The following is a 27,016-nucleotide window of genomic DNA, read 5'->3' as shown; positions in this document are numbered from 1 at the left end:
ACACTGGTCTAAGTCTGTAGCAATTGCCCCATGAATGTCCTGTACATGTAACACAGGACAAACTAAGAGCTTAAGGTAGAAGAGGTATTTGTAACATCTAAGTCAATTTTTATAAAGCATCTTAAACTTAATTAATTGTTAAATTAGTTTTTTCCATTTTTATTATAGGTAAATAATAGAGAATATAAATCCCATGGTACTGCATGTTTTAATGGAAGCAGTCTCATGGTGGAGATAAGAAGATGGAAGGCTACTGAAAATTTGTAAGTAAAATTGACATAAACTAATTTCCAGTGAAAGTACCTACTATGAAAACTTGTAGTCTCTTAAATGAGATCAGAAAGAGCTGCAAACCAAAGCTTACAGTGCTAGCATGTAGTTGCCACACGTAATGAAGCATGTGGTACCTTAAAAGTATTAGAGTGAAAAAAAAGTGATTTATATTGCAAGTGATTTATATTGTCTAGCTTTCACACATTTCACTCTGCATACTGTATTTTTAATGGTATCATGATATGCAGTTTTCTATGGTTCTCCTCCCTAGTCATGTCTCTAGAAAACAAAATTCCATTAGGTATAATTGCAGCACTTTTTTCTCTGTTGTAGATTATCAGAGTAATACATACTCATATTAATTGAAAAAGTATTAAAAAGATAAAGACATTCCAGAGAAGGGATGCAGCACTGCCTGGATCTTAGCATTCATCCCAGGAGGGAAACAAAACTGTCTTATTTTCTGTTCCACACACTGTCACTGTCCTGCTATATGAGACCTTGGAGACTACAAAAAGCTGTGCTTCATCCATAGAACAGATAATAAAGGTCACAGGGCCCTGTGCTAAATGTGAGGAGAATTACATAAGGGACAAAGGTCCTTTTCCAAATGACTGGTGCCCCAAGTGCCCTCTTCAGGAGCAGACATTTTCTGATCAGGCAAGGGGCCATCAGCCCTCCACTCTGTTCTGTATCTGCTGAGCATGTGGAGCAGAACATCTGTAGCTATGGCTACATCAGGAACATCTACACAAACTTACAAAAGGTTATACATAGACTGGCAAAATTTTTCTGAGGAACACAAAAGGAAAGAGATGTGAAATTTTATGGGACAAAGAAAGAGTACTTTGGTAGCTGAAAAAACATTGCCCAAGCAAGAATCAACAGTCAGCAGACATGCAAGACTCTTCCGAGGGAAGGCATATTAGCATTTTTAAACAGGAGGGGACTGTTTAGAAAGATTATGTATGGGGACTGCCAATAGCTCCTGCTGAGGAAAAGGCTTTTTTGATTAGACAGATTTCATACATCCAGTTTGAGTTGTGTATTGAAAATGTCACAGTGAGCATTTGAGAAAATAATGTAATTCTGAATTTGCCTCTGCTTTCTCTGTTAACACCTGGACTGTTCTCTCTATCAAGACAATCAGTGGTGTTGAAGTAATTTTAAGCCCAATTAGAGTTTGTCTGCAGTGATGGTGGCATTTTTCCCCCCCCTGAAATTTCAGGCTTTATTTCTGTCAAAACAGACATTTGGCAGACTACTCATTAGTGAAATAAACCAGCAAGATTTTATTTCTTTCAGTATCAAAAGGCATAGCATGCGTTGCTGTCAGTTTTTACCCTTCCTCTTCACTTTTCTTAGTTAGCCACATACCTCATCCGCAGATGTTTCAGAGTCCAGTTTCAGTGAGAGGAACATAACAATATGAGGAACGCTCTGCACAGCCTGCTGAAGGTCCATGCTGTCTCCCCCCCACAAAAGCCGGAGCAGGTTGTTCATACTTGACTGTTCCTGCTTATACCTTTGCTGAGAGGCTCCTTCAGGTTCAAATGCCGATGTCTCAAATGTGAGTTTTACCTATTAAAACAATTAATTATTGTGAAAATGATGATGCATTTACAATTACATTCTAACGTCAGATAAGAGGGATGTAGTTTGAGACATTTAAGAGACGTTTTCATAGCTTATGAAAGGGCAAACTTTCACGTGGCACAATGCTAAATTTTTGTAAGCATCTGTAGAAGATGAAAGCATTCAAGAACTGCTGCTGTTTAAGGAAAAACAGTTATATGCTCAGTGTTCCGTAACCATTTATTATTAACAACAAAGCCAGCTATTATATGCTCTGTGAGCCATGTAAGTAAGCATGTGGTTTGGTGTGTTTTCATTCTCAATTTTTATGGTTTTGAGAATGGAAAGAACGTACTTACTGTTCTGAGTTTGTATGAACACAAAACGTATTACCACCATTTTTAAACATACACTACATTTGAGTCTAAATATTAGCACTTCCGTACGTATGTATCCTCAAGGCTCCTTCATGGATGTTTCATTGCTGTTTTGAGCACGCTGGCAGGTACAATTGAACAGGAAAATAAATTTTCGCTGGACAGCAAAGCTAAGTAGGCACAGTCTCAGTTCCTCATTTCATATGAGATTGTTTGTCTGCATTAAAATAACCTTAAAGTGTTTGTTGACTTGGCAGATCTGAAACACAGTGTAGCACAGCAAATCCCACTTCTATTAGTGACGACTTAGTGCAACGATTAGTGCAAATTAAAGTTCTTGGTTTTTTTTTTCCAGTTGCAATACATCCAAAAAGCCTCAGTAGAGGCAGCTTATACATTTAAATATAGATACTTTTATATTTTCATAATTGTCTGTATGTGCATGCACAAGCCTTGAGAGGAGTGCCAGCAAGAAACTGCGATGCTTTAAAATACTCACTGCCTGTCCAACTAGATCCAAGAGACATGCCATCATCATCTCTTCTAGCTACACCACTTGTGTCACGTGCTGCCTTCTCCCCATCCCACTCTATTCCCTCCCAACACTACTCATTAATCTTTTCCTCGCCTATTTTGGCTGCTGTCAGCTTTTTATTCCCCTCCTTTCTCTTCCCATTCTTTGGAATGGCACTGCACTCCATCATGCTCTCCTGTCATTTGCCACCCCTTTTTTTTTTTTCCTGACAACAACTCATCCCGCACTCTTTCCTCATCATTTCAGTTTCAATTCAATGCACTATGTATTAAAAGCACTCAAGGAGTACTGGCATCCAGCTAAGCAGCAGCAGCATTTTATGACCTAGTAACTCGATCGTTCACAGTTGTAGTGTTTCCTTCTGCAGCATTCTGTGACTCAGTTCTCTTTCTACGTCAATCCATCTGCATGTATTTCAGAGGATTTTCTTCATACCCTGCTTAACTTCTTGCAGATTTCCTCAAGACTCAAGAGTTCTTTCTCTTAACTTCTACTACATCTTGTCTGTGGAAACTTACTCACAACACTTAGGCTACAGTTCCTACACTAATGATGCACAGATGTAATTCTTGCTGCAGTCTATCTTTTAGCCTCTCAAACTAAAAAAAAATCTCTGTCTGTCTTGTCTTAGAGACATAACCATCTGGCTCTTCAAGCAAGAGCTCAAATGAATTGGGCCAAACAAAACTGTAACTCTCCTTCCTCCTGCAGCCTCCATGCTGGCTCCCACATGGCTGCACGCAATGCCACGCCAGTCAGACGAGCAGTCACTACATTATGAGAAAGGTCTCTCACCATAATTTGGCTTCCTGTTCCCTTCCAAGCTTACTAGATTCTATACAGCAACTCTCATCCAAGTTCTACTATACAATTAGCCTTTTAAAAATTGCTGTGAAAAAGATCATGTAGGCTAGAAAATGCTGTAACAGAATGTAACCAAGAGACTACATTTCTACAAGAAAGCTCTGTCCTGAACAGTGCACCAAGATCTGATTAAATAGGTGACAAATGAACAACTCTCCCGTGAATACTGAGTATGAAATCTTTCACTGTCTGACTCTAGTCCTCTTAAGAAAATCTAGTCAATATACAGCAGAAAACAGGAAAAAAAAAATGTTATTTCAAAATGGAGAACTGGAAAAAGCACAGAAAATATTGATATTCCACTCCATAAATATACAACATGTATATATTCTCAATACTTACAAGAGTTCTCAAAAAAAAATTGTCTAACTGCAAGAAGATGCTGGTAAAGATGACAATAATGAGGTACATAGATAAGGATTTTTCAGCTTAGGAAAAAAGAGACAGAAGTTAAACATGACAGAGCTCTCCAAAAATCACAGAATGATAAGAAGAATAAGAAGATACAGACAGCTGTTATTCCTGACACCGGAACCTGTAGGCATTAAAAGCACTTACTAGGAAGCAGCTTGAAAGCCAGCAGAAAGGAACAGAATATAAAAATCAGTTAAGTAAAATCACTGCTATAGGATGCTGTGGAAGTCAAAGGAATTTTAAGAAGTAGATTAAAATAAGCTAGAAACTAGTATGTGATCCAGCAAGTCCCTAAGCTGTTACTAGGACTGTGGGAGCCCAGAAAAATATCATGCCAGAATCCTTCTATACTTGCCTTTTTTGTTAATATTTTTTATCTGAACATTTTTCAGTGTCAATACATTGAAAAATATTCCTGTTACACTTATGGTCTATCCCAGAAAGGCATGCTCTATGTTCATCTGCACGAAAGCCATACACTCAAGAATATGGATTTTATTACAGGCAGAACTGGTAGCATTGCCTGCCTTTCAAGATCGCCTGCCATTTCCTGTTTAAGACTGTGTTTTCCATGTGCTTATGATTTGCCAAACCATAATTTAAAAATTCAGGCTGAGATTTTTGATTCTGACTATCTGCCTCAGGCTGAATATTTTTGGAAAGTTTAGAAAGTACTGCAACTTCTAAGATATGGTTAAAGAAAAGTATATTCTATGCATATCTCCTTCCTATTCAGTCTCTCCTCAGTCTTGTGCTGCTAAACATCTCAGAGGATCTGCTGCTTCCAAGCTTATCCTTGAAGAATAAGTGGCTCCAGAGACAAGCATCTCAAGCATCACCGCTACCTGTCACAAACAGCACACAATATCATTTTAATTCTTGCATACTAAAGAGCAATAATAGCGAAGTTAAAGAATTGCCTTTTTGGATCTTTAAATCACAAGAATAACCACATTATTGTGAGCAATATTTAGCTTCTCTGAAGTTTACCAGCTTCTGTAGGACGTTTGTCTCTAAAGCTCACAAAAAATGAAGGTGCATTACCTTTTGGATATTTACAAATTACCTCCTTAGAAGAGATCACAGACTGATACAAGGGGGGGCTTGTTTTGTTTTGTTGTTGTGCTATCTCAGTGACTCAGGTCAACTGTCACCTATGTGTATTTAGTCATTTCATCAGATGCACAGAAGTACCATGAACTGAGCTAGATTAAAACAAATCACTGAGCTTATTCAAGCCTGCCTCAAAACAGATTCCAATTTTCTTTTTTGAATACATTTAAAAAATGAGAAGTAATATCAAGTTCTGTGAATGTTCATGAGTAAAGCTATAGAAGAAAGAGAACACATAAGCAGTGATCAACATCAAATTAAGTAGCAGCTATTTTGATTTCAGAAATGTAAAATTGTACAGATCACAGAACATAGCTCTATTATCTTGTCTCAATCATTGATGGAGGGGCACGCTTTGGCCAGTCACATTCAATGAGTGCTGAAGAATCTTGAAATGAGTTAACTGGAACTGAGACTTCATCAGACTAAGAGACACACAAGAACCCAAACAGAAACAGCTCTGATGTGGGAGCACGGGAAATAGGAAACAGCAATCTGCTCTTACAGATTGCTCTTGCTTTGTAAGTGCCTTGTTCTTGCCCCTACATGCCCAAAAGCGAGTTTGACAAATCTCAGATAATACAAAATTTGGGAAAGGTAACACAATAATGAGAGATGTTAAGCCAACTGTTGCATCTGAAAGCAGTTAGGTAAGTCATTTTTTATGTTACTTGCAGTAATTTTTACAGTGAACCCAGAAGAGCAGTGACTCAGCTTTTTATTTAATTAATTCATAATGATGTTAAGACTGCTTTAAATTGCATCTTTTTAAAATGTACGCAATGTCCAATGAATGAGAAATCATTTTGTGCAACGTATGATGAATGAGAAGTTATTAACAGTTTTGCTTGTGTAACAGCTATCTTTATACACTACATCCTAGAAACAACAACTCTCTGCTTGTTCAGCAGCATGAGCACAGAGTTCTACACTGCAAAAAAAATAGAACTACATATTTAAGTTCTCCGCTTGTCTATTTCAGCAATCACTCTTTTGGCCTGACTAAAATTACACAGTAAAAAAGGAATAATTGCACTTTAATAGAAGGTTTTGGAAAGCCAACATGACAAATACTTCTATGGTTGAAGTAATCACTGTCCACTGGATAAATTTACTGACAACATAAATGTTAACGTTGCGTTAAAAATCACTACTATGCAAAGGGTTGCACTGCATTTAAGCAACAAATGTATAAGTACACTCTAATCTAACAAAGATACAATTAAGGAAAGGATATCATCTCTGCTTTTCTAATCATTCTATATTTAATAATAGCTACATCAACTCCTTATTTGGTCTAAGACAGGCAAGACAAGGTTTTTCTGCAATGGAACTCTGCCAATACCTGACCACAACTCTGGTAGCTTAGGCAAGCTTCATACTGTTGAGTATCTTGGAAAGCTTCCTAAACTGACATTGCAGTACTCAGTCTTACTGCAAGTGCAGATGCAGTTCCACAGGCACTTGCACCAAGTTGTGAACAGAAGCAGGTTTGACAAAAACAAAAACTTCTACTTTTTTTTTTTTTTAAATCTCTGGACAGGAAAACATTTTTATTTTCACCTCTCATATTCGACCTGGAATAAAACTACCAGGGACTACAGGCATAGATAACATAAGATACATGATCGTTTTAACCTCCCCTGTCTTGTACCAAGTTACAACTTTTACCTTGTCTTCTTGTCCACCAGGATGTGGAAAACACTTAATTTTATGGTACTGACATTGTAGGTAATTTGCACTCACTGTTGTAATTCTTTATTATTTAATTCCTTATTATAGTTCCAAAATTATTGCTCAATTAGAAGACAACTGTAGTTGCATTCTGTAAGAAAATGCATTATTTATCCATTTTATTCGTTTAATATCCATTTTAATCACTATTCAGTATTGAAAGATCTTAAAAACATTTAAGGTAAAGGCTTTTAAACACTATTTTTCTATTTAAATGCAAAAACTATCAGTATCTCCATTTAAATCCTCTTAAATATCTTTAATAGCATTACATGTTAAATCAGGATTTGTGATCCTTTTATACTGATGAATTATTTCATCTCAGTATTTATACAGCAATTATTATTTTAAGAACAACATAATCAAATTTAAAATGCCAAGCATACGTTCTTTTATACTCCATTCTTTGGCTCTACCATACTTATTTCCAAGGGAGAACAAAATAGCACTGTATCCATTCACTGCCACTCCAGATGACAGTTATTTGCAAGCTATTCATCAGTAGCTTGCTTCATACATTCTACTGTCAGACTGCACATCTCACTGAATTAAGTAAAAAACTAGAACTTCCTCATCTGAGAGAAAGATCACCTAGATTACTTTTCTGAAGGAAAAAAAAGACTATACATTGTATTTGTTTGGTTTTTTGTTTTGTTTTGTTTTTGTTTGTTGGTTTTTTACAAAGAACATTAGGAGTAGATGTTCAACTGTACCTGCATAGGACCTGGAATGCAAGACAAAACTCTTTCTATGTTTTCAGAATTCACATCAACATCATTTACAGCAACTAGAGCATCTCCTGGAGATAAAAGAGATAAAAGCATAAATTAGAAGCTATTACAGCACAGTACAAAGCCAAACAATGTTGTTTTAAAACTGAATATGGCATCCAATTTAAAATGACTTAACTGCATGTAAGTAGATGACATCTACTTGCAACATCTATTACACTTAGAAACAGCAGGCTGTTACTTGAATGCTCTCAAGTCCTTACTGCCATGCTTGTGCTGCTTTACAAAAATAACCAGCAAAGCCTTTTCCATCCATCCAGGTTTCAGTCCATCCTATTGATTCATTCCTCCTATATGCACTTGACAAGTTCCATGCCATTATTTACAGAAGAGGTTTCAAACATCAGCTGAAGGAAAACCTCACCATCCCTTCCCCTTTTCTCTTTGAAGTAGTGCTGGCATTTCCCATGAACTTCAATAACAGCTTAGTTCAGTAAACAGGCAGAAAATCATCCACTCCCCACGTAGATAATTTTTGAATCCTAGATGCTCTAAATGAGTTCTTGAGTTAGCAGAAAGAAAAAGGACTGCATAGACAGTATGTGATACTTCAGCCACTGTCACATTGCAGTGGTGAGCAGTTAGTTTGGCTGATCATCTTGTGAAATGTTATTGATCTTCAGAATCAGAGCTCCTTCATTTCATACCTACACCTCCTTGGTCTCCTAAGGCACACCACAATTTAGTGCTCTCCCTTCTTTCCCACACCTTGCCCCATTCTGAGGCTTCTTAGCCTTCTCCATATTTTTATCTCCAGTTCTTCCTGCCTAATGACACTTTGCATTTCACAGAATCACAGAATTGTAGGGGTTGGAAGGGACCTCCAGAGATCATTGAGTCCAACCCCCCTGCCAAAGCAGGTTCCCTACACCAGGTCGCACAGGTAGGCATCCAGGCAGGTCTTGAATTTACTAAAATTTTACTAAAATCAAGCTCTTTTTCCATTACTAAAAATAGAGTTGCAAAACAGGATCCCACAGAAAGTCTTGAACTGCAGATGGAAAGGGATTGAAAAATTAAAGGCACAGATGAAAAGCAAATAGAACTGAATTAAAGCTTACAAACTTAAAATCCATGCCCAACTGTAAGGTACAAAAATCAAAGTAGAATTTCTACTCACAGCAAGGGAAAATATTTTAGAGGTATTAACAATTTATAACAACTTCTGCCTTATCCCCCTCAAACAGATAGAGGGTTTAACAATGGAGAGTCCAAGAAAGACAAGAGAAATCGGTGAAAAAAAAATTGTTACTGCTCCTTTGGAGGACTTCTTTTTTCACGTATGAGCAGCTCTCTCCCTGATCTCTGCAATTTTAGATGCACGGCACAGTAAAGTTTTGATCTAGTGAATCGTCAGCACAACAACTCAAAGATAGTTGAAAGTTGCAGCAGCATTTAAAAGCAAGTAGAGGAGCCCAAGCCAGAGTCCTAGGACTTGACAGCTAGCAACCAAGAATGGAGCATTCAGGCAGCACTAATACAATAAATAATTATCATCAGAACTACTAGCTTCTCGTAGAAAAACACTGTAGTACCATGTATTTAAGATCATCACTCACAAATACAAGAGAAAACCTAAGTTGCTCCTGTACTAATCTGAAGCACTGTTTAAACAAAAAATTGTTTGTATTCTTTTTGTTCTGTTAGGGAAATTATGATAGGGAAATTCTACAATAAAGACAAAGTGTGGGCATCTGATCTTCTGCTCCACGATGGCGTTCAAACCAACTGCATGTGCTTACTGAAGATATATGCACCTTAGCACTTAAAAGGAATGTTTTTGGACCACATCTGGTGGGATAGAATACACAAATCCACTTTGAAAGAAAATCCATCAGTATTTACACGCTTTAGACTCAAAGTGTTCCATTTATTTGACATCTAATGTATGTCTGTAAAACTTTCATTGGAGAGATAAATATTTATTCCATTCAATTTGTAAAAATGTAATCATGTACCATAAATGGAACAGCTTTCCAGAAGACACTGCCAAAGCAGTCCCATAAGGCTACCTTCATTTTGCCAGAAAATGCAGTATCACTATGGAAGAACTGCAAATTGACATTGACTAAGAAAAACTCCACCCATCAGTACTGACTTTTCAGAGCAGAGATGGTGGGGCTCTTGGCCTTTTCACCAAGCAGAACAGAATTCAATGAACAGAGACTATTAAGTAACAGTGAAAGGCACTACTAGCTCAATAGCAAGTATGTAAAACTATGAACATGGAGCACATTAAAGCAGAACACAGCCACAAGATCTACTCAGGGTGGTAAATAATGACAGTAGAAGTTTATATATGCAAGTATTCCTTTGTTAATACTGCTTCCAACATTTTCTTTAAGAAACGTTTCTTTCCCTTTAAAGGCGTGAACAACTTAAAAGTGAGAGTGACTCAGGTCCTTAGATGTTAAATCCATCAAAAACTGTATGCGAAATACAAAATTCAACGCCACTCATATTTTATCAATTTACATTAAATAAACTAAAAAAAAAACATAATTAGCAGTTTCTTAAACTTGGTAATTTTCAGAGTTACGTCAATTTCCACAGACTAAAATGTAGCTGAATGACACACAGAAAGACATTTTGCAAGAACAGTTGTACAGGTGGCACTGCAAGTACATTTTTCAATCATTCTTGTGCTCTACAAAGTAAGTAAAAAAAAACAAACCTAAAAAGCACAATTGGCTTTTCTTAAGTACGCAGACTAAACTGAATGTTTCTGGTTTTGCTGAAGTAGACATTACAAGAGCACATATTTCTACGAAATATTCTTTTGAAACTTGTTATAGAGAAACATAAAACTTTTTTCAGCTTTTTCATTAATACAGTTGCAAATTCAAATAATACTGCATAATAATATACTATGTAGAATAGCACTTGACCTGCTCTTACTGGCTTGCATTCTATAAGTCCCTCAGCTCGTTTTTGTCTGGCTTGAAAGACACGAGATGAAGAACATCAGGACAAGGTCTCATTTCCATTTTTAGAGAGATTTTGAGCAACTGCACTTGGCAAAATTTTTTTTTCTTCTGACAGATCCAGGATATCAAACTTAGAGTCAATAAAAATATAGAAAAACATATCCTTCTCTTAAAGGAACACAGTAAGCTATTCACGTGCATTCAATAAGAATGAATAATCAAGTCTTGAGTTCTATCATTTACTGCAAAAACTTGCTCCTAGTCCACAAACTATTAGATGTCCATATACATTCTCCACACAGTGCCAAAGAGAACCAAGAACTAAAGTGATGTAACTGACACAAAAGACAGTCGAGAATTTGTTCCTGTTTTCTTCATTCAGCCTTTTCAGTTTTATCTCAGTAGAAAACACTTCTCACCCACTGTTACCTAAGAACGTGTATTGATCTCAAACATGTGGCATGAAAGTGATTGATAGTTTTTTTCCCCATTTAAAGAAGATGAAGTTGAGTAAAGTCTCGGGACTGCTGGCATCACTAAGATAGTTCTCTCAGGACGGATTGTCACTTTGTCCCATGAGGCACAGGTTTATTACCTTTGTTAAATATTGGTTCCACACAACTAAACCTGCACACCCCACTTCTAGAAGCAGAACTCTGCATTAGGCCAGAGGGTACTGGCTGATGAGTGAACGCCACTTCCATGCTGTGATGGCAAACAAACATTTTAATCTGAATTAAAAATCAGAGCCATGCTGTTCACACGGGAGAGGAATGAGACTTTTTTAATTTCATGCAATTTCCTCTGTTCTTAGTAATGGCTCAGTAAAAGTACTTATAAATACTCACACACTCCCTTCCAAAAAAGGCAAAGCGTGGAACATATTTTACTGAAGAAAGCCAGATCAATTACTTGTTTTATGTGTTAGCAAGCTGCTTCGACCCAAACCAATGCTGTTATGCCTCAAGAGGAGATTAAAAGAACATAAACGACATCCCCAACTCCACAGTGAGAGCACAGCAAGGCTTACGCAAGCTCTGTATTTCTATCTTGTATGCTTAACATCTCTACATTGGAGAGACTTTTCAACAATACACCATATATGGCAATTTCCCATGGAAAATCTCAAACTCTTACAGCATTGTGGTCCTTTCAAGAACATTTTTCTGACAGAACTCTTAGCTCGTAGCAAATGACAAAAAGCAACAACAACCACCAATATTATTTACCTTAACTGTCAGAAGATGACTGCAAGCTGCTTACGTAAATGGATTATTGTTTTAAACAACCAGTTCATGCTGCACTCTGCTTTCCAGCAACAACTGCCTGTCTTACCAATCTGTGATCAATTGCTGAATAACAATATTGTGCACAGGATTTGAGCTTTGGACCTCCAACAATGATTATCTGTGTTTTTACTATTCAAATGAAAGGAGAAAAGATTACTACTTGAACATTTCTTCATTCAGAGGAAATCAATAACCCTCCCACATAACACCAAGAGAATTAATAAAAGCCCACAGAAAACCTTTTGCCAATAAGGGGGTTTGGATCTGCACTTTTCAACTGATGCCTGCAACAGTAGCCTGCACCTTCTACACAGTTGCTCAGAATTGGATTCTTACAGTCCATGTTTACTAACTTTCAGAAATAACCCCTCTCCCTTGGTAGTTCTTACAACTTTTTGACAGCTGAACCCACTGATCAGATGGGAGAATTTATGCATAGCATTCAGATGCTCAGTGACAAGTGCAATAATTATGAAAAAAGATTTCAAAGAGGGTAAGGTGAAAGAGCTTTTCTGCATTTTCAGTGTCACTGGAATTACTTTTCCATTTATACCACAGTAAAGATGGTCATCAGCAGCATTTACAGACAGTATCCCCTGCTGCGAATTGGATAAGTTTCAGTTTGGAGGGGAAAGGAAATCAAATTATACTGGCATTTCCTATTATAACCCTTATTTCCCTGGATCTAACAGTGAGTATTCGGTGGAGCTTTCTGTCTTTGAAGATGCATTCAAACATTTAACTATAAAGTTTTACATAGCAGAGCAGGCTTTGCATATTTTTATTAATAAACTCATATAAGAGAAATTATTCAAAAAAAAACCAAAAAACCAAAAAACCCTTAAGGTACATGAGATAAAGACAACTGTATCTCTTAACCCAAATGGAAGTGACAGCAAGAATTTTAAAAGCAGTACGGATTTTTTTATTTGACAACTTAAGACTGATGGATTTTTAAATGCAAAAAAAAACCCCAACAACATTAAAAAGAACTGAAAAACAACAGAGTCCCATCTTTTTACAGAGGTAAAGCAGCAGTTTCTTAGCTTACAAAACTTATGTTTATGTCATACGGTCAGTGGCTGCATTCTGCTTGGTTGATAAAATATAGCAACAAGAATTATGACTTCCATACCCAAATTAAAAAAAGTAAAGTACACTCCACAAATAATAAACAGATGTTTTATTTTTTCATGTTTGGTGCTAAAAGGGATACATGTATCAGAATCAATTGAAGAAGTCATCAGAGGAAAGTGATTATTTACTGGGAAAAAAGCAGTTATTTTTACTAAAAATATTAAAGTAATAACAGCTTTTTAACTGGTCATTCAAAGTAGAAAATCAGCCTCCCTCATGACTCAGCCTTAGCAGCCACTTCAGTGGCAACCATACTTACTGCTGACAAATAACTAAGTTGCTAAGGAAAATACAAAGTAACCAGTAACTCCCTTATTATTTACCATATCACAAACACAAATCGTGAGGTGGAAAAAACCATAAAAATCTAGAGTGCTCAAATTTTAAGACCAGAGAGGCAGACTGTGCTACTGGGCAGCCCTGCCATGATGTGGGGAGCTGGGTGCTGCAGCAGTGAGCTGTGTGGAAAGCCATGAACCACCTCCTGCCACTCAGCGGAGCAACTCACAGCACATCTGGCCCAGCTAGGGCAGCCAGTGGCACTTCTGCCCAAGTATTTAAGAGTGCAGCAGCCACTACAGGAAGGGCTGGGGCCCACAGAGGTTCTCACTCCTTGAAAGCTTAAGGCCTGTGGAAGCGTTATGATGCGGCAAAGTAAAACAAGAAGCAAGGGGTGGCAGAAGGAAAGCATTGCCCGTACAATCCCAGTCTCCTGCCCCATTCATTACCTTCCTGAAGAGATGGAGATGTGCAGTTACCATATGGTAGGAACAGGGGGGCTGAGATGAGGAAGAGGGAGAGGAGAGGTGTTTGAGCACAAAGAAGGTAGGCAAAGTGCACTTGCTAAATTGTTATTAGTTTTCTGCTCTGTTTCTGTCAATACTGGAATGACTTCAAGTTTTACGTTGATTGACAACAGATCAAATTCAGGAACAATATGCTGAGACAGAAATGCCTGCAACAGCCACTGCAAGCTGGTCACCAGGAAACCCACTGCTTTAAAGCATGGCTTTTAAGAGGGAAAATATACTTGGCATTCACTTAAAAACAAAGAGCAAAGAAACAAAAATACTGATACAGAAATGGTCTGTATCACCCACTGCAGGTCATTAAAATATTAATTTAAAAAAAAAATAATCAGGAACAGATTAACACCTATGCTATAGATTAACACCTATATCAAGGTCAAAGAAGATGAACAAAGTTCCAGTCAGTCAGCATCATGCCATATTGATCAGGTTTTAGACTGACCACAGAAATACATTTTACTGTGTTTGTCCACAGTTCTGAATAGAATTCCTAAAACTTAGAAGCAAAGTTCTATTGACTTTTTTTCCTCAAATTTCTGTGCAACTTCAGCTCCTGTAAGGCCCTCCACTGAACTACACAGAAACTACTGTTTCTAAGTCAGGCTTTGGTTATATAATGTAACACTCATCATCCAAAGTCCAATACAGAGACAGTAAGCCAAGCAGTTTTTCTGAGAGAATCAAAATTATTTTTACTGTATATCTTTATGCTGACAGCACTGAAATCTAAACACCTAATTTATGCAAAGCTCTGTTTCTAGACACCACATAAAAATTTGAGAGTACTCAGTGTTCACTGTAGATGTGTAATTTTCATATAAAAATACTTGCAAATTATATATTTTGTACTGTTGGCACAGAATACAACTCATTTTCCCAACTGCAAGCTGGATAACTGTAATATGCTTGAAAATACTTCATTCCAACATCCCAAACCAGAGCACTATTGGTTGTCAGCCCTATGACACGTGAAGTTGCTGGACTTTTTAGATTAACTTAAATGTAAACTTGTACTTAAGAGAAGACAAAACAAAAAACAAAATTGTGCTCATTCGCTCAAGAAAACACTGAATGCTGCAGATGATGCACCACTGGTACTTTCTCCTCAATTTGGTGTGTCCATGTTGTTCTGACTTCACAGCTGCACTTACAAATAGGTGGTTACATAACAAACGTGTGTCCCAAAATTAACTTACAGGTTATAAATGCCCAGCTTGACACTAATCAGATTAAATACCATTAAGCACAGTAGGTCAAGCTGAAACTCTTCCTCCTCCCCCTCCTTCTTCATCCCTTACTTCTTGACTAATCAGTTCTTTCTGGTAATATTTGAAAGCTATCCAATTCTCCCTCGAGTATTCTTTAGCAACGTACTGAAGATCTATTCTAAGAAGAATGAGCTAGTCAGAGCATGATTTGCATTTTTAACACACACAACACTGGAATTCCAAAAGCACTCATGCTGAGTCTGTGCAATTTGTGCTACTACAGTATTAAAATTTTCATGATCTTTTAACCAAAATCACATCTTTGCTTGCTCTTACTAGAGAGCAACTTCAAGGGCAATTAACCACCTTCCACCCGTTGCAGACACAAGTTAGCTGTCTCACATTTACAGTCTCTGAGGTTGGGAGTTCATGAGTACTAAGTCACTTATTTCAGTGGCTTCTTGATGCTGGAAATAGGAGCACATGCATCTGCTCCTTCACTACTGGCCAGGAAAATTCATTCCTGTATGTTGCTCAAGCTCTGGTGCCTGTCAGGCTTTCTGCAATCCGGTTTAACTCAGCACACCAGCAAAAACTAGATGAACAGTTTTTCTTCTGGGTTTATTTCCTGCCAGGTTACGTAGCTGCATCGCCTTACATCTGGCAAGAGCCAAACCAACACAAAAGAGCTGCTCTGCTAACTCACTGCCTTCTCATTCTGCAGCTGAGAGGCCTGCTGATCACAATTGCTGAAGAAGCTCTTCTCACTGCTAGACAGAAGAACAACTAAACAAGACTGTGAACAGACAAAATCTAAAAAATATGCATTTACTCCACGCTTTTTCTCTCTTTTTTTGCGTGTGTCTCAAAAATCCATATAAAGTGTATTCTAAGAAGAGTGGTAGAAAAGAATAAAAGCAAAACACAGTATTTGGCACACTCAAGTTTTTCCACAGGCGCAGTTATCTACAGAGTAAATGCTACATTAAATTAAAGATGTAAAGCAGTACTTCTTTTTCCTAAATTGAAGATGCTTGCTCCTTGTAGGCTAAAGAGACAATCATCTCCTTAATGCCTTCTGGTTTATGTCACATATTCTTAAAACCATTAATATAAAACACAGAATAGGTGACAAAACACCAAATGCAGTGACATTTACTTAAAATGGTACCTCAGGAATTTACAAAACAGTACTTGTAAGCAGCACTTACATCTTGGGAGTACTCAAGGCAGCTGCCTCTCAAAAAACAAAATACAATAAAAATATTCATTTTAAAAGAAGAGCATGTTCACATGATTAACTTACCAATCAAGATTTGGCCTGTTTTCATTGCTGAACTGCCTGGCACCAAGCCGTGTACTACAAGCTTCTCTTCACTGATTCCTCTGGTAACCTTATCCTTCTTGCCTTGTTTTTCTGCTCTTCTGCTGCTCCATGAAGATTGATGGACAATTCCTACCAAGGCCTCTAGCAGCCTGTGCTGCTCATCTTCTGCAGCATTCTCCACCAGTTTTCTGGGATTTACATAAACATATATGTCTTTGTACTTCTGCTGTATTTCACCCATTTTCTGAGTGGAGTTGTGTTTCAGTATGGAAGTTGGACCACTGGAGCGCACATTACAGCTTCCACTTCCTTTCTTACTAGAATGCTTTGGTAAAAGATTCTTCTTCTTTAATATTTTTGTCAGTTTCTTCAGTTCATACTTTCTTTCTTTCCGTGATCCCTCTTGAATAACTTCCGCTTCATTTTCACGAAATCTGACATGATTCACCGACGGTATTTCTGGACAGGCATTCTGAAGTAAAGTTTCTTCCTCACTTTCGCTCATTTCTAAATAAAATAACTCCCCATTTTTCTGCACACGATCCAACCATTCAGGCTCAAGATCACTGGGAAACAAAGAAGAACAATCAGTGATAGCTCTGATAAGAAAGACTGCTCTGCAAGTCTTTCTACTCACTTATCTACTTACTTCAAGGGAAGGTATATGGAGAGTACAAGGCAAGAAAGTATACGATCTCCCGAATATTAAAAGTTTAATGCTTTAAGTTTGCTGTGGGAATGGGAAATCTTCCAGGACAGCTTTGGGAAGGAAAGACATCCCTTTCAAACACTAAAACAGATTCTCCAAATGCCTTCCAATCATTGCAAAAAGTACTGTTATTGTTACTGACTTCTGTGGAAGCAAGCAAAAAAAAAAAAAAATGTTTCTTTCACATCCAAGTTTTAATTAGTTTTAATTAGTAATTACATTCATGGGCATGAGGGGGATTTGAGAAAAAACAGCATCCTATTTGTTCTCTGCCGTAATTTTTCCTTTATGCATTTATAGGTTGGACTGTACCGCAACCTCGCTGAAAGACAGGACTAGCATTCTTAAATCATCTTAAAATAACAAAAAGAAAGAACAAAATGAAATCCACATAACACTTTTTAAGACGTGTCAAAATAACACATTCAGATTTGCATGCAAAAAATACAAAACAATAGAGTACAGAGGCAGCACTGCTACAGAAAGAGTTCTAGCAGCTGGAGTAGATCGCTAGCATCGAGATGCTGCATAGGAAAGGCAATGCAACTGCAGGATGGATTAACAGGAGTGCTGTCTGCAAGACATAAGAAGTTTTTGTTCTAGTTTGGCAATAGCGATGTGTCAACCACGTCCAGCTTTGGATCGTATAGTCTAAAAGAGACATAGTAACTGAAACAGGCCCAGAGCACAGAGACAAATACAAAGTAGTTTATAAACATCTCTTAAATGGAAAGAGACTGAAGGAAATCACACTCTTCTGGCTGGGGAAAAAAAGAAGATAGCTGAAAAGGCAACAGGGCAAATTGTCCATTCCACAGCACCAGAACCTCTGAGTGCTATTACAGGAGCACAAGGATCAGCAACCATCACAGCAGGGAAAGTCATCAGTGATTTATTTATCAAAACATTTCAGGTGAACATTAGAAAGCTTCTGATTTCACGCACATAGAAGTCAGTATTAGCAACTTTGTGAAGAAACTCTAAGATATTCTGCACGAAAGATGCTCATGAACAGCCAAGAGCAGCTCAGGAATGCCTGAGGGCAGCCAGATCTCTGCTCTTGCCAACCTGAGACTGCCCCAACAGCAATCAAACAAGGAAACGCACAATGAAGACATACGTAATCATATCAATAATTGAGTAAAGCTAGCACACATTCATAAATCTAGAACAAGATAATTTGACTACATTGAGGAAGAAAGTTTCATTTAAAACTAACATCAGCACACAACTTGAATAGTGCATTAATTAGAGAGCACAGCTGAGAAAGAACATAATAAAGACATCCCACCAGAGCACTTTTAGGACTCAGAGAAAAGGTCTGAGTGGAAAAAAGAAAAACAACAAAAAACAAAACGCCCATAGAGATACCACTCCCTGCCTGGAACCGCAGGGACTTAGGTGCGCGTAAGGGAGCTGCAGGCAGGACAAACGTCACGCACTTCGCATTTATGCACTCTTGCCCAAAATGATGCTCGCCAACGCTCAGCCCATCCCCCCCCGCCCTGCGGGCTGCACCCCGCCCCGCCCTTACTCGGAGCTGCCCGACAGCGAGGTGCTATCCGAGCCGCTCTCGCTGCCGGTGTCCGCGCACCCCGCTCTGCCACCCTGCAGCGGCTCCATGCCTGCGGCTGCTCCGCTCGCGCCGTCCCCCTCGGACGCCATGACTGCCCGCCCGCACGTGACCGGCGCCGCGCCTTCTGATTGGCGATTCCTCACGGCGCCATGGAGACGCGGGAAGCGCGTGGCAGTGCCGCGCGCGAGAGTTAACGGTCGCGGCCCCGCCTGTGAGGGCCCCGCCAACGGTCGGGAAGCGTTAGTGGAACCTCGGGCTGGGAGGCCCGCTCTCCTCCGTGCTCGGGCTACACGGAGTAAGAGAGTCTTGGAAGCGCCCAGTCTCCCCCGTTACTCCCTCTGCACCCACATCTGAGTCTCGGTGGACTTGAGCATCCTTCAGTGGGTCAGCACTGAAAACGTAATGGAAATAGACTGTTTGGTTGTCTGTTACCAAGGCCTCAGCAACATCCCCGTAAAAGAGACTCTCGATGGAACCACAGTTCTGGGCTGAACTCCAAAGCATTGCTTATAATCAAAAACTTATCTGGAGAAAGAAACTCCAATTAAAAACTGACTTTCACCATCAAAACATTAGCAGCAGAATACATCCCATCATCATTTAAAGAAGCACAAGAAACGAAGATGGCTTCTTAGCTTAGGACAGCAGGTAAGTGAGAAAGGGCAGGGATGTGAGGCACAGCCAAACCAGCTACGTGTTTTGGCCCCTGAAAGCAGTCAGTACACAGTAGAGATAGAAAAACAAAAAACGACTCCATTTTCAAGGCATTAATTATTCACATGCATGAAAAACAAGACCCATGGCAGCCCTGCAGGCAACTCACTGTGTAGCAGAGTCAGTAAACCTATCAAGACACGCATGGTGAATAAGGGAAGGGATAGAGAATAATTGTTGGAACATTTTTAATGTGTTGGATGTAATCTCTGCTCAGCAGGATGCTTGCACAGCCTCAGCAGTGAGGTTTTATAGCACTGCAGTATTTTGCTTGAGTTGCAGAACTCTGGTATGAGATTCCTGCCTTTGAAACTGTCTTAGGGAAGCATTTGTTGATCAAAGTGATTTTAAGGGAATTAACAGACAGGAATGGTTTGGACTTGTGTCCCAGTGATTCAACTTCAACCAGAGTAGTTAGAAATACCTACATCAAATGTTGTGGCAATTCTGAAATGTCTGTAGAAAAGCTTCTTTAAAGGAAATGTTACTGTTGTGTGGATTTTCTGAATAAACAACTATCCAAGGGAAGAAACAAACATTCCCTACCTAAAGAAAAAAAAAAAAGGCAAGTTTGTTCCAGTATGATTTTATTCAAGTTAGGACAAGTCGTGGTAGAAAGAGTGAAAAGAATTAACCAAGCTGGCAAAAACCACTTTATGCAGAGTATATCATTCATGCATGGTAGATGATTCTTAAAATAAATTATATCTGTTTCCAATTGCCAGAATGCAAGCTATGCACCAACTTTCATGTCTATTGCTTCCAGAAAAAACAGGTGAAAAAAATGCTTTAGAAGTACCCAACTTTTCAAACAATTTACTGTGCAAAAACAGAATCTGCATAAACAACATTTCCCAAAGAGCCTGATGAGTTATTTTCTGGAAGGAATACTGCAGGAGTTACAATTTTCAAAGAGGCAGATGAGATACAGTCCCCATCCACCCTAATTCCACTACTATTTGCAAGCACTTTTAATACAGTAAATAGCGCACTGAAGTGTTTCTGTAGAGAAGTTATAGCTGCCAGATTATCCTTTTACTTATGTCAAATTTCACTGAGTTCAAGAGTTGGTTAATTGTTTCCAGTTGTTTGTTCAATAAGTGAGAAACACAGGCTCTCCAAAAATTGGAGGCAGTCTTACACTGTTTGGTATTATACAGAGATGAACCTATTATGGAGGAAAGGATACTGGAAGATTTTAGTTCACTGAGATAGCTGGGAATCACTTAAGTGTTCTTCTGAAATGAATGTGGGGTTTTGGTGCTGTGGGAACAACTAAAAATTGAAGGATTTATCTCATGCAGCAGAATTTTATTTGAGTGAAGAAACATTCCCACACAATCCTGCTTAAGAAAGCTTCCCATCATTTCTTGGGCATAAATATTAGGAAAACAATTTGCCTTCTGGTAGATCCTTTACACTCAGTCCAAATGGTTGGGCTGATGCTTCTCACTGAAGCACCTCTAGCCCTTCTGCACTTGGCTGCTGTTGTTGACAAGCAGATGGTCAAAATACACCACAAGACATCATTGGCATCACTACTACTGCTCACTCTTACTGAACAACCGGTTGATGGTCATTTAGAAGTGAATAATTAAAAGAGTAAAGAACCAGAAGAGTGCTTTTTAACACTCTTTTGCCTGAAGGTTTTTCTGGACGAACTAACTCATATGTTTGGAAATTGCTTGTTTCTTCTTAGCTTAATATCATGCTTCAAAACATATTGCACTCTAAAAATAAGTCTATTTTGACCCACGTTTGTGTTCAGGAGCAGACTGTAGTTAACAGGGGATAGTGCATACGACACACCAGTGAGGTATACTGGTCCTTTCTAACGAAGGGGAAAAAAAGCATACAACTCCAGTTTTGGTCTGGCTGAAGAAATACTTACCTCCTATTCCAATCCCTAACCATATACTTGACAATTTCAACTACTAACAGTTTTTCAGTGTTACACATCAACAACTGATTCCTCCACCCTGATGAAGAAACGAGGCGGGAACTGCCATCTTTTCTATTAGCTGTAAGAGCACAGGAAAAGTTAGGAGTTGTGTAACTAATCTGTCCTGTTGGGTCACATATAGTTAATTCAAACTTCAGCAGTTTCATCAGGACCCACGATCAGACAGTATGTCAGATTTATTTCACTGACTCAAGTTCAAGAAGGTGTGCTGGGCCTGAATATGGATGTAGCTGCGCTCTGTTCAACAAGGCTAAAAACAGAAGCAGCGTTAGGTCTTGTTTATACAGGAGCAAATTACTGCTCCATTCACCACAAGAGAACTGACTGACACTAAGAGCATCCAGTCCATGCCTATGAAGTGCCAATACACTAACCAGAAACTACATTGGATCACCGGGTGCTGAGCCTTCAGCTGCCTCCTATGCCTCTTCAGGGTCATTTCCTCTGCTAAGTGGGGGTGAAGAGCAGAACTGACTGCAGCACCACCTGAATGGTGCTGTAAGCTGGCAACGTTCTCCAGTGATTGTACCTCACAATCTCACGACTGAATCTGTTCTTCATCTAGTCACCATTTTTAATCAAGATTTTAAGTGTCCCTTTGCTTTTACATAGTTCAAGTTACAGCTCTTTGTTATCAGCAACTAAATAAGAAAGCCTAAATTGCTCATTATGTCTTCATTTTTTCCTTTCTACCAGTTCTCAAATCGAGTAATATTTCCAACATGACTCTATTGACAACTAGACAGACATAAAATGATACATTATAGATAAGATATGACACACTACAAACAAACAGTACTAAGATAAAAATATTTTCATCTGTTTCTTAAGGTTAACACCACCTTTACTGAAACATCTGAAGGAAAACAAGCAGAGAAGTGGCAGACTGCTAAGCAAAGCCATCCCAGCTATCCCAGTTCTTTCAGCTGGGAAGTTCATTTTTTTTTTTTTTCCCCCTCCCGTACACAACATCAGCAAAAACATGAAAAAGGAATGAATTCCTTTCAGTTCAAGTTTAATGACAACAGTACAGCTTTCCCCTACTCCACTAAAGCCTTTCTTTCTTTAAGAGGGGCAAAAAGCACTTTTCATAGGCTTTTCTTAATAAACAAGATTTTGTGATTACAGTAAGGTTGACAGAAGATTACACAAATAAGATTGTGATTACAAGAGCTGCTGCTCACAGTTTTTCTGACATGACTGCATAGCCAACATTTGCAGCAAAGCAGTACAAACCGAGTAGGGATACTGGAACTCATCTTAATTGGGAAATTTACATTTCAACAGACTATGCGAAGAAGGAAAGCTACCTTTGTGACCAAAAGAATTTTTGTATGAAAACAAATCAATACTGCATAAATAAAATTGACTGTTCTTTATTTTGTTAAAGCTCCTGCATCCCTTCCGATCTAAGCAACTGTTAAAATGGATCACAAATAGTATTTCAGAAAAAGGGCATAAAAGCAACTGAGGACATTGACAGAATTCAGGAGCAGCAGTCCAACTGTCTCATTCCCTTGAGGAAAAAGTCTTGCATGGTTAAGAGTTCCCATTAGCATGGAAAGCAGCTGTAATTTCAAATACAACTTATCCATTTTTACTTCACGTGAAACCTTCAAGCTCTTTCAGCATCACCTGCTGCACATAGCAAGTACATCACTCCTGGAACAAAGTGACTGTTTGCCATGTCAACATGCAAATATTTCATGAATGAATAAGTACCTGACCGCACTGAAATTGCAAAGATATAAGCAATACCACTGGGCAGCGTATTTAATTCAACTTCAAAACAAGATTTTCTTTATCAAGTCACTAACAAAGGCATTCACAGCATTTCAGGTACCATAGGATCCCTGGTAGCATACGGACAAGTTTTCTGCTCATAGAGCTGCAGCAGAGAGCAGCATAGGAACAACCCAATTGCAGAGCACTCTGCTTGCTGCAAGCACTGCTTTCATCCTCAGGCATTTCAAGCAACTATTCATTCAGTTGGTGCTTTCAGCTGGGGAGAAGCTGAGCTAAGAATCAGTTGGCAGTTCCCATAGCAATATATGTTTGGAGCTAGCACTAGGAGAGAGCACACTTTTTCTTTAGTGGGAAATAAATCAACACAGCCGAGAAAATACTTGAGGAAACGGGCACTTCACAGAGCAGACGCGCTTCTGTCGGTGATGGGTGCTGTCGGCCCATCGGATAAGGTGCTACCGCTACAAGTTCTCTGTCATGAACGGCACGGGACGTCGCACGTTAGAGATGAGAAAGGCAGGGATAAAGCAGACAGCGCTTCTCCCGCACGCTGACTAACGACTGCCCACCAGTTCAGCTTTTCCTCTTCTCCTTGACGGAGCGCTCCCAGCGCCCACGAACGGATCCAACAGCTCCTGTCGCCTCGATCTCTGCACCCGCGTCACACGCCGCGCTCTCTCCGAGGGCTCCGGCGGAGCCGGGCGCGCCGCCCCACCTGCCTGCCGAGGGGCCGCGGGAGCACGAGCGCCCGGACAAGGCGAGGGCGGACACGGGCTCGGCCCGTTTCATTTCCTGCCCCGGCAACAAAAGGCTGCCGCGAGGAGCCCCTCCGCAGGGCCGGGAGCTCGGGCTCCACGCCGCCCGCCTCTCTCTCGCTCCGAGCGGGGCTGCGCCGAGGGGCCCGCTCCCCGCCACGGCCTCCCGTCCCCGTCCCGCCGCTGACCTGTGCAGCAGAACGCTCTGCACTGAGTCCAGGTCCTCCAGATTCCTGGTGACGGGCCGCGGGATGCTGTACCTGCCCGCCCCGAACATCGCGCCCGCCCGCGGCCCCCTCATCGCCCGCCCCGCGGCACCAGGGACTGCGGGCGGGCGGCAGCGGGCAGGTGGGAACCCTTCGAGCCGCCCGCCTCCGCCGCCCCGCCCGTCCGGCCCCCGAGCCCGCCGTGGGGCGGGGGAAGCGCGGCCCGCGCCGAGGGGCGGGGGCGGTCGGGCCGGGCTGCTGTTGGGGCTTCCTGTCGCCTGCCCCGTGCCGGATCCTCACCTGGGGGGAGCGGATCTCAGGAAACAGCGGTCTGTCGCAGATTCGGTGGAACCCTTTCGAACTGACAGCCGTAGAACTCCTCGTCCCTGAACCTTCCTCCGGGGCGAGAAAGCCTTTTCTCCCCACTTACTTTCTTGTTGGTTAAGAGAATCGAGTTGTCCAATTGATTCTCTTTCCTTAGGTATCAGTGCTAAAAGGGTCAATCCCACAAAATCTTTGCCCTTCCTCTTGTGCCGCCGCCCCCCCACTTCCCCCCTCCTCTCCCCCTCCTCCGAGAGAAAATAAAAAATATATATAAAACATAGAAGTCTTTCCAGATGAGGAAGGAGTTGCAAGGCCCTGCAACAAATTCCTGCCTGACACGGTGCACTGGCTGAATGGAGATGTGACCCACATCTCTACTGTTCTTAGTCCTTATCTGTGCATAGCCATCACTTGTGCTCTCTACTCCCTTTTACAGGGAGGTCAGGTTTCCGTGATGCTTTAGTCAGGCACGTCATCTCATCCAGATTCCTTCTATAAGCAATTTAGGATCACTAGATAGTAAGAGCTTGCAATCAGTTATTGATTGGCACTTACGTTAATACCAGCTAAAAGTTACAAGGGAAGGGCAATCTCTTCAAAATCCTACTGAGTTCAGAGATGTGGGAACTGCCTACAGTCAAATTGGTGCACCCAAGATGGGCAACAGCAGCAAATCTATTCAGAATAACAACTTTAAAACTCTTGCCATGTCCTGCAGCACCAGGGCTGTGGTGGTAGGAAAGCTGAGAGCATATCAGTATTCTGGGTCTAAGAAGCAGTGACTAACAGAGCTTTGGGTGTACAGACTCTAAATAATCATAACGTTACTGCAGCAGGCACTGTGAGAAGAACTTTCTACAATACCACACTGTTACAGTTGGGGAGAATAGTGTAGTAGAATAACAAACAGGAAAAGAATGCTTACCTGTCTCCAAAGCTGTAGGCTCACACAGAAAAACTCCATAAGGAAGAGAACTCCAGAAAAAGATCCTTCCCTAGAGGCAGTCAGCCCTTAAATGGGGTTTAAGAGAAGTGCAGCCAGGCTCCAGCCCTTCTATTCACACAGCTGAATTGCCTTCACCTATGCTTCCAGGGCTGAGCTGATCTTTTCCCCAGGTGATCAATCAGTGGTTCAGGCCATGACTCAACACTTCCCATACGTCACATCACGATTTCAGGAAGCTGATGGAAGTAGTGTGGTGGTCTTATCCCCTGAGATACCACTCAGGCACAATTCACATTTCTGGGTGACTACATTAGTGGGTATCATGTGATGCGAAACTTGGAGTGTTTCACCTGCAAATGTTCTTGGAAGTATGTATCTGATGGCAGGGTTAGAAATTTTCTTTCTATTCACAAATAGAGCAACTTTTGTGTTCTCACGGTGTGTCTGCTATGGTAAACTAGACTTGTGAAACTGGGAAAAAGAAAATGGAGATCTTTTTAAGCTGAACTGGAAAAATAAAAAACAAAGTTGGTGCTGCTGAAAGGAGCATCAGTTAATAAAAAAATATTTTGTAACTTGAAATAATCAGCCTTCAGCAGCTTAACATCTGATCGCAGCGTGATTAAGAACCAGAGCTGCTAGCAGTGTTTATTAGCTTCAGGCAAATGAGAAGCAAAAATCCTTGCACATACATGCTGAGATTGTAAAGGTTAGTCTAGAATGTAACATAGACCTGGGACTTGAACAGCTTATCTGGAGCACTGCATTCCCATCAGTCCTTTATACGTGGTTATGAGCTCAGCATTACATAACAGCAGCACCACAGTAAGCAGCAGAGATTTGGTACAAATATTTTTTTGTTCTCAGTACTGTTTTTATGCCTGAGGGAGCAGTGATGTTTAATTTGGTGTTGTGTTTTCCAATTGCTTAGGGCAATGCAAAATTCATTTCTAGGGCTGGAGTTTGCTTGTAGAGAACAAGAAGACCAATCGTTACCATCAGAACCCCACGGCATCGCCAGAAGGCTTGTCCAGGACATTTGTCATTTTCCCCTTGTTCTCGTGATCCTTCTCGCAGGAGACCACTTTTTGTCTGGTGTTACTTACAACCACCTAATGCTGACTTTCATGATAATATCATCTAATACTAATATTTGTACTCAAGGCTAAAATTGGTTGTGAAAACCTGCATTAGAATTGCTTACAACTCACCAAAAAAGCTTTTAAGTGTAGAAAAAGAGAGCTGAAATGGAAAAAAAAAGGGGAGGGGGGAGGAGCATGTAGATTATGAAATGACAGATACGGAATGACAGTATCTTGTTGCTGATAAGCAGCAAAAATAGAATGTTTTTCTAGATATTAATTACAACTTTAGTGATAAAATTTAATGTGGCTAAGCTCAATATTTGCAGATAACAACTGGAAAAAGGGGTCAGAAATTCAACAGTGATACTATGAATACATTCAGAGCTGTACAGTTTTTTCCCCTGGATAAGTTTACGTTCCCTTTGCTGCACACAAGCTTCTAAAGTTAAAAGAGAGTTCTGTGCTGGAAGGATTAATTCTCAAAGCAACTTTTACAAATCCCCCTGCCTTTGACATTTACAAGAATTATTGTAGTAGAGTCAGAGATTAAAGGTTCCCTGGAATATAAAGTATTGTTTTATTGTATTTCAGCAAGATTTTAGTGCGTGTACAATATGCC

General features: G+C 40.0%; 1 protein-coding gene and 1 long non-coding RNA gene across 5 annotated transcripts in view; one reads left to right on the top strand and one right to left on the bottom strand.

Annotated features, from left to right (window-relative positions):
• Positions 1 to 18,525, top strand: part of LOC125691575 (uncharacterized) — a 46,807-nt gene extending 28,282 nt beyond the window's left edge. Inside the window, exons 3-4 of the long non-coding RNA XR_007376170.1 lie at positions 169 to 263; positions 17,383 to 18,525. This is a non-coding gene — a long non-coding RNA (uncharacterized LOC125691575). The remainder of the gene's footprint in view (positions 1 to 168; positions 264 to 17,382) is intronic.
• Positions 1 to 25,375, bottom strand: part of INTU (inturned planar cell polarity protein) — a 48,026-nt gene extending 22,651 nt beyond the window's left edge. The window contains exons 1-5 of one of the 4 annotated variants that reach the window (XM_048941041.1): positions 18,617 to 18,712; positions 17,023 to 17,226; positions 16,353 to 16,939; positions 7,599 to 7,684; positions 1,651 to 1,854 (exon numbers count right to left, since the gene is read on the bottom strand). In XM_048941041.1, the coding sequence (XP_048796998.1) occupies positions 1,651 to 1,854; positions 7,599 to 7,684; positions 16,353 to 16,878 (816 nt within the window). In that variant the 5' untranslated portion in view covers positions 16,879 to 16,939; positions 17,023 to 17,226; positions 18,617 to 18,712. Of the gene's footprint in view, positions 1 to 1,650; positions 1,855 to 7,598; positions 7,685 to 16,352; positions 16,940 to 17,022; positions 17,227 to 18,616; positions 19,880 to 24,024; positions 24,222 to 25,291 lie in introns of those variants that run through there. The other 3 variants (XM_048941042.1, XM_048941040.1, XM_048941039.1) reach the window with 3 other exon arrangements.
• Positions 25,376 to 27,016: the final 1,641 nt, after the last annotated feature.

The sequence above is a fragment of the Lagopus muta genome, chromosome 4 (assembly GCF_023343835.1).
Source record: "Lagopus muta isolate bLagMut1 chromosome 4, bLagMut1 primary, whole genome shotgun sequence".
Lineage (NCBI taxonomy): Eukaryota > Metazoa > Chordata > Aves > Galliformes > Phasianidae > Lagopus > Lagopus muta.
Note: the sequence above shows the minus strand (reverse complement) of the source record. Positions and strands in the feature narration are given on the sequence as shown.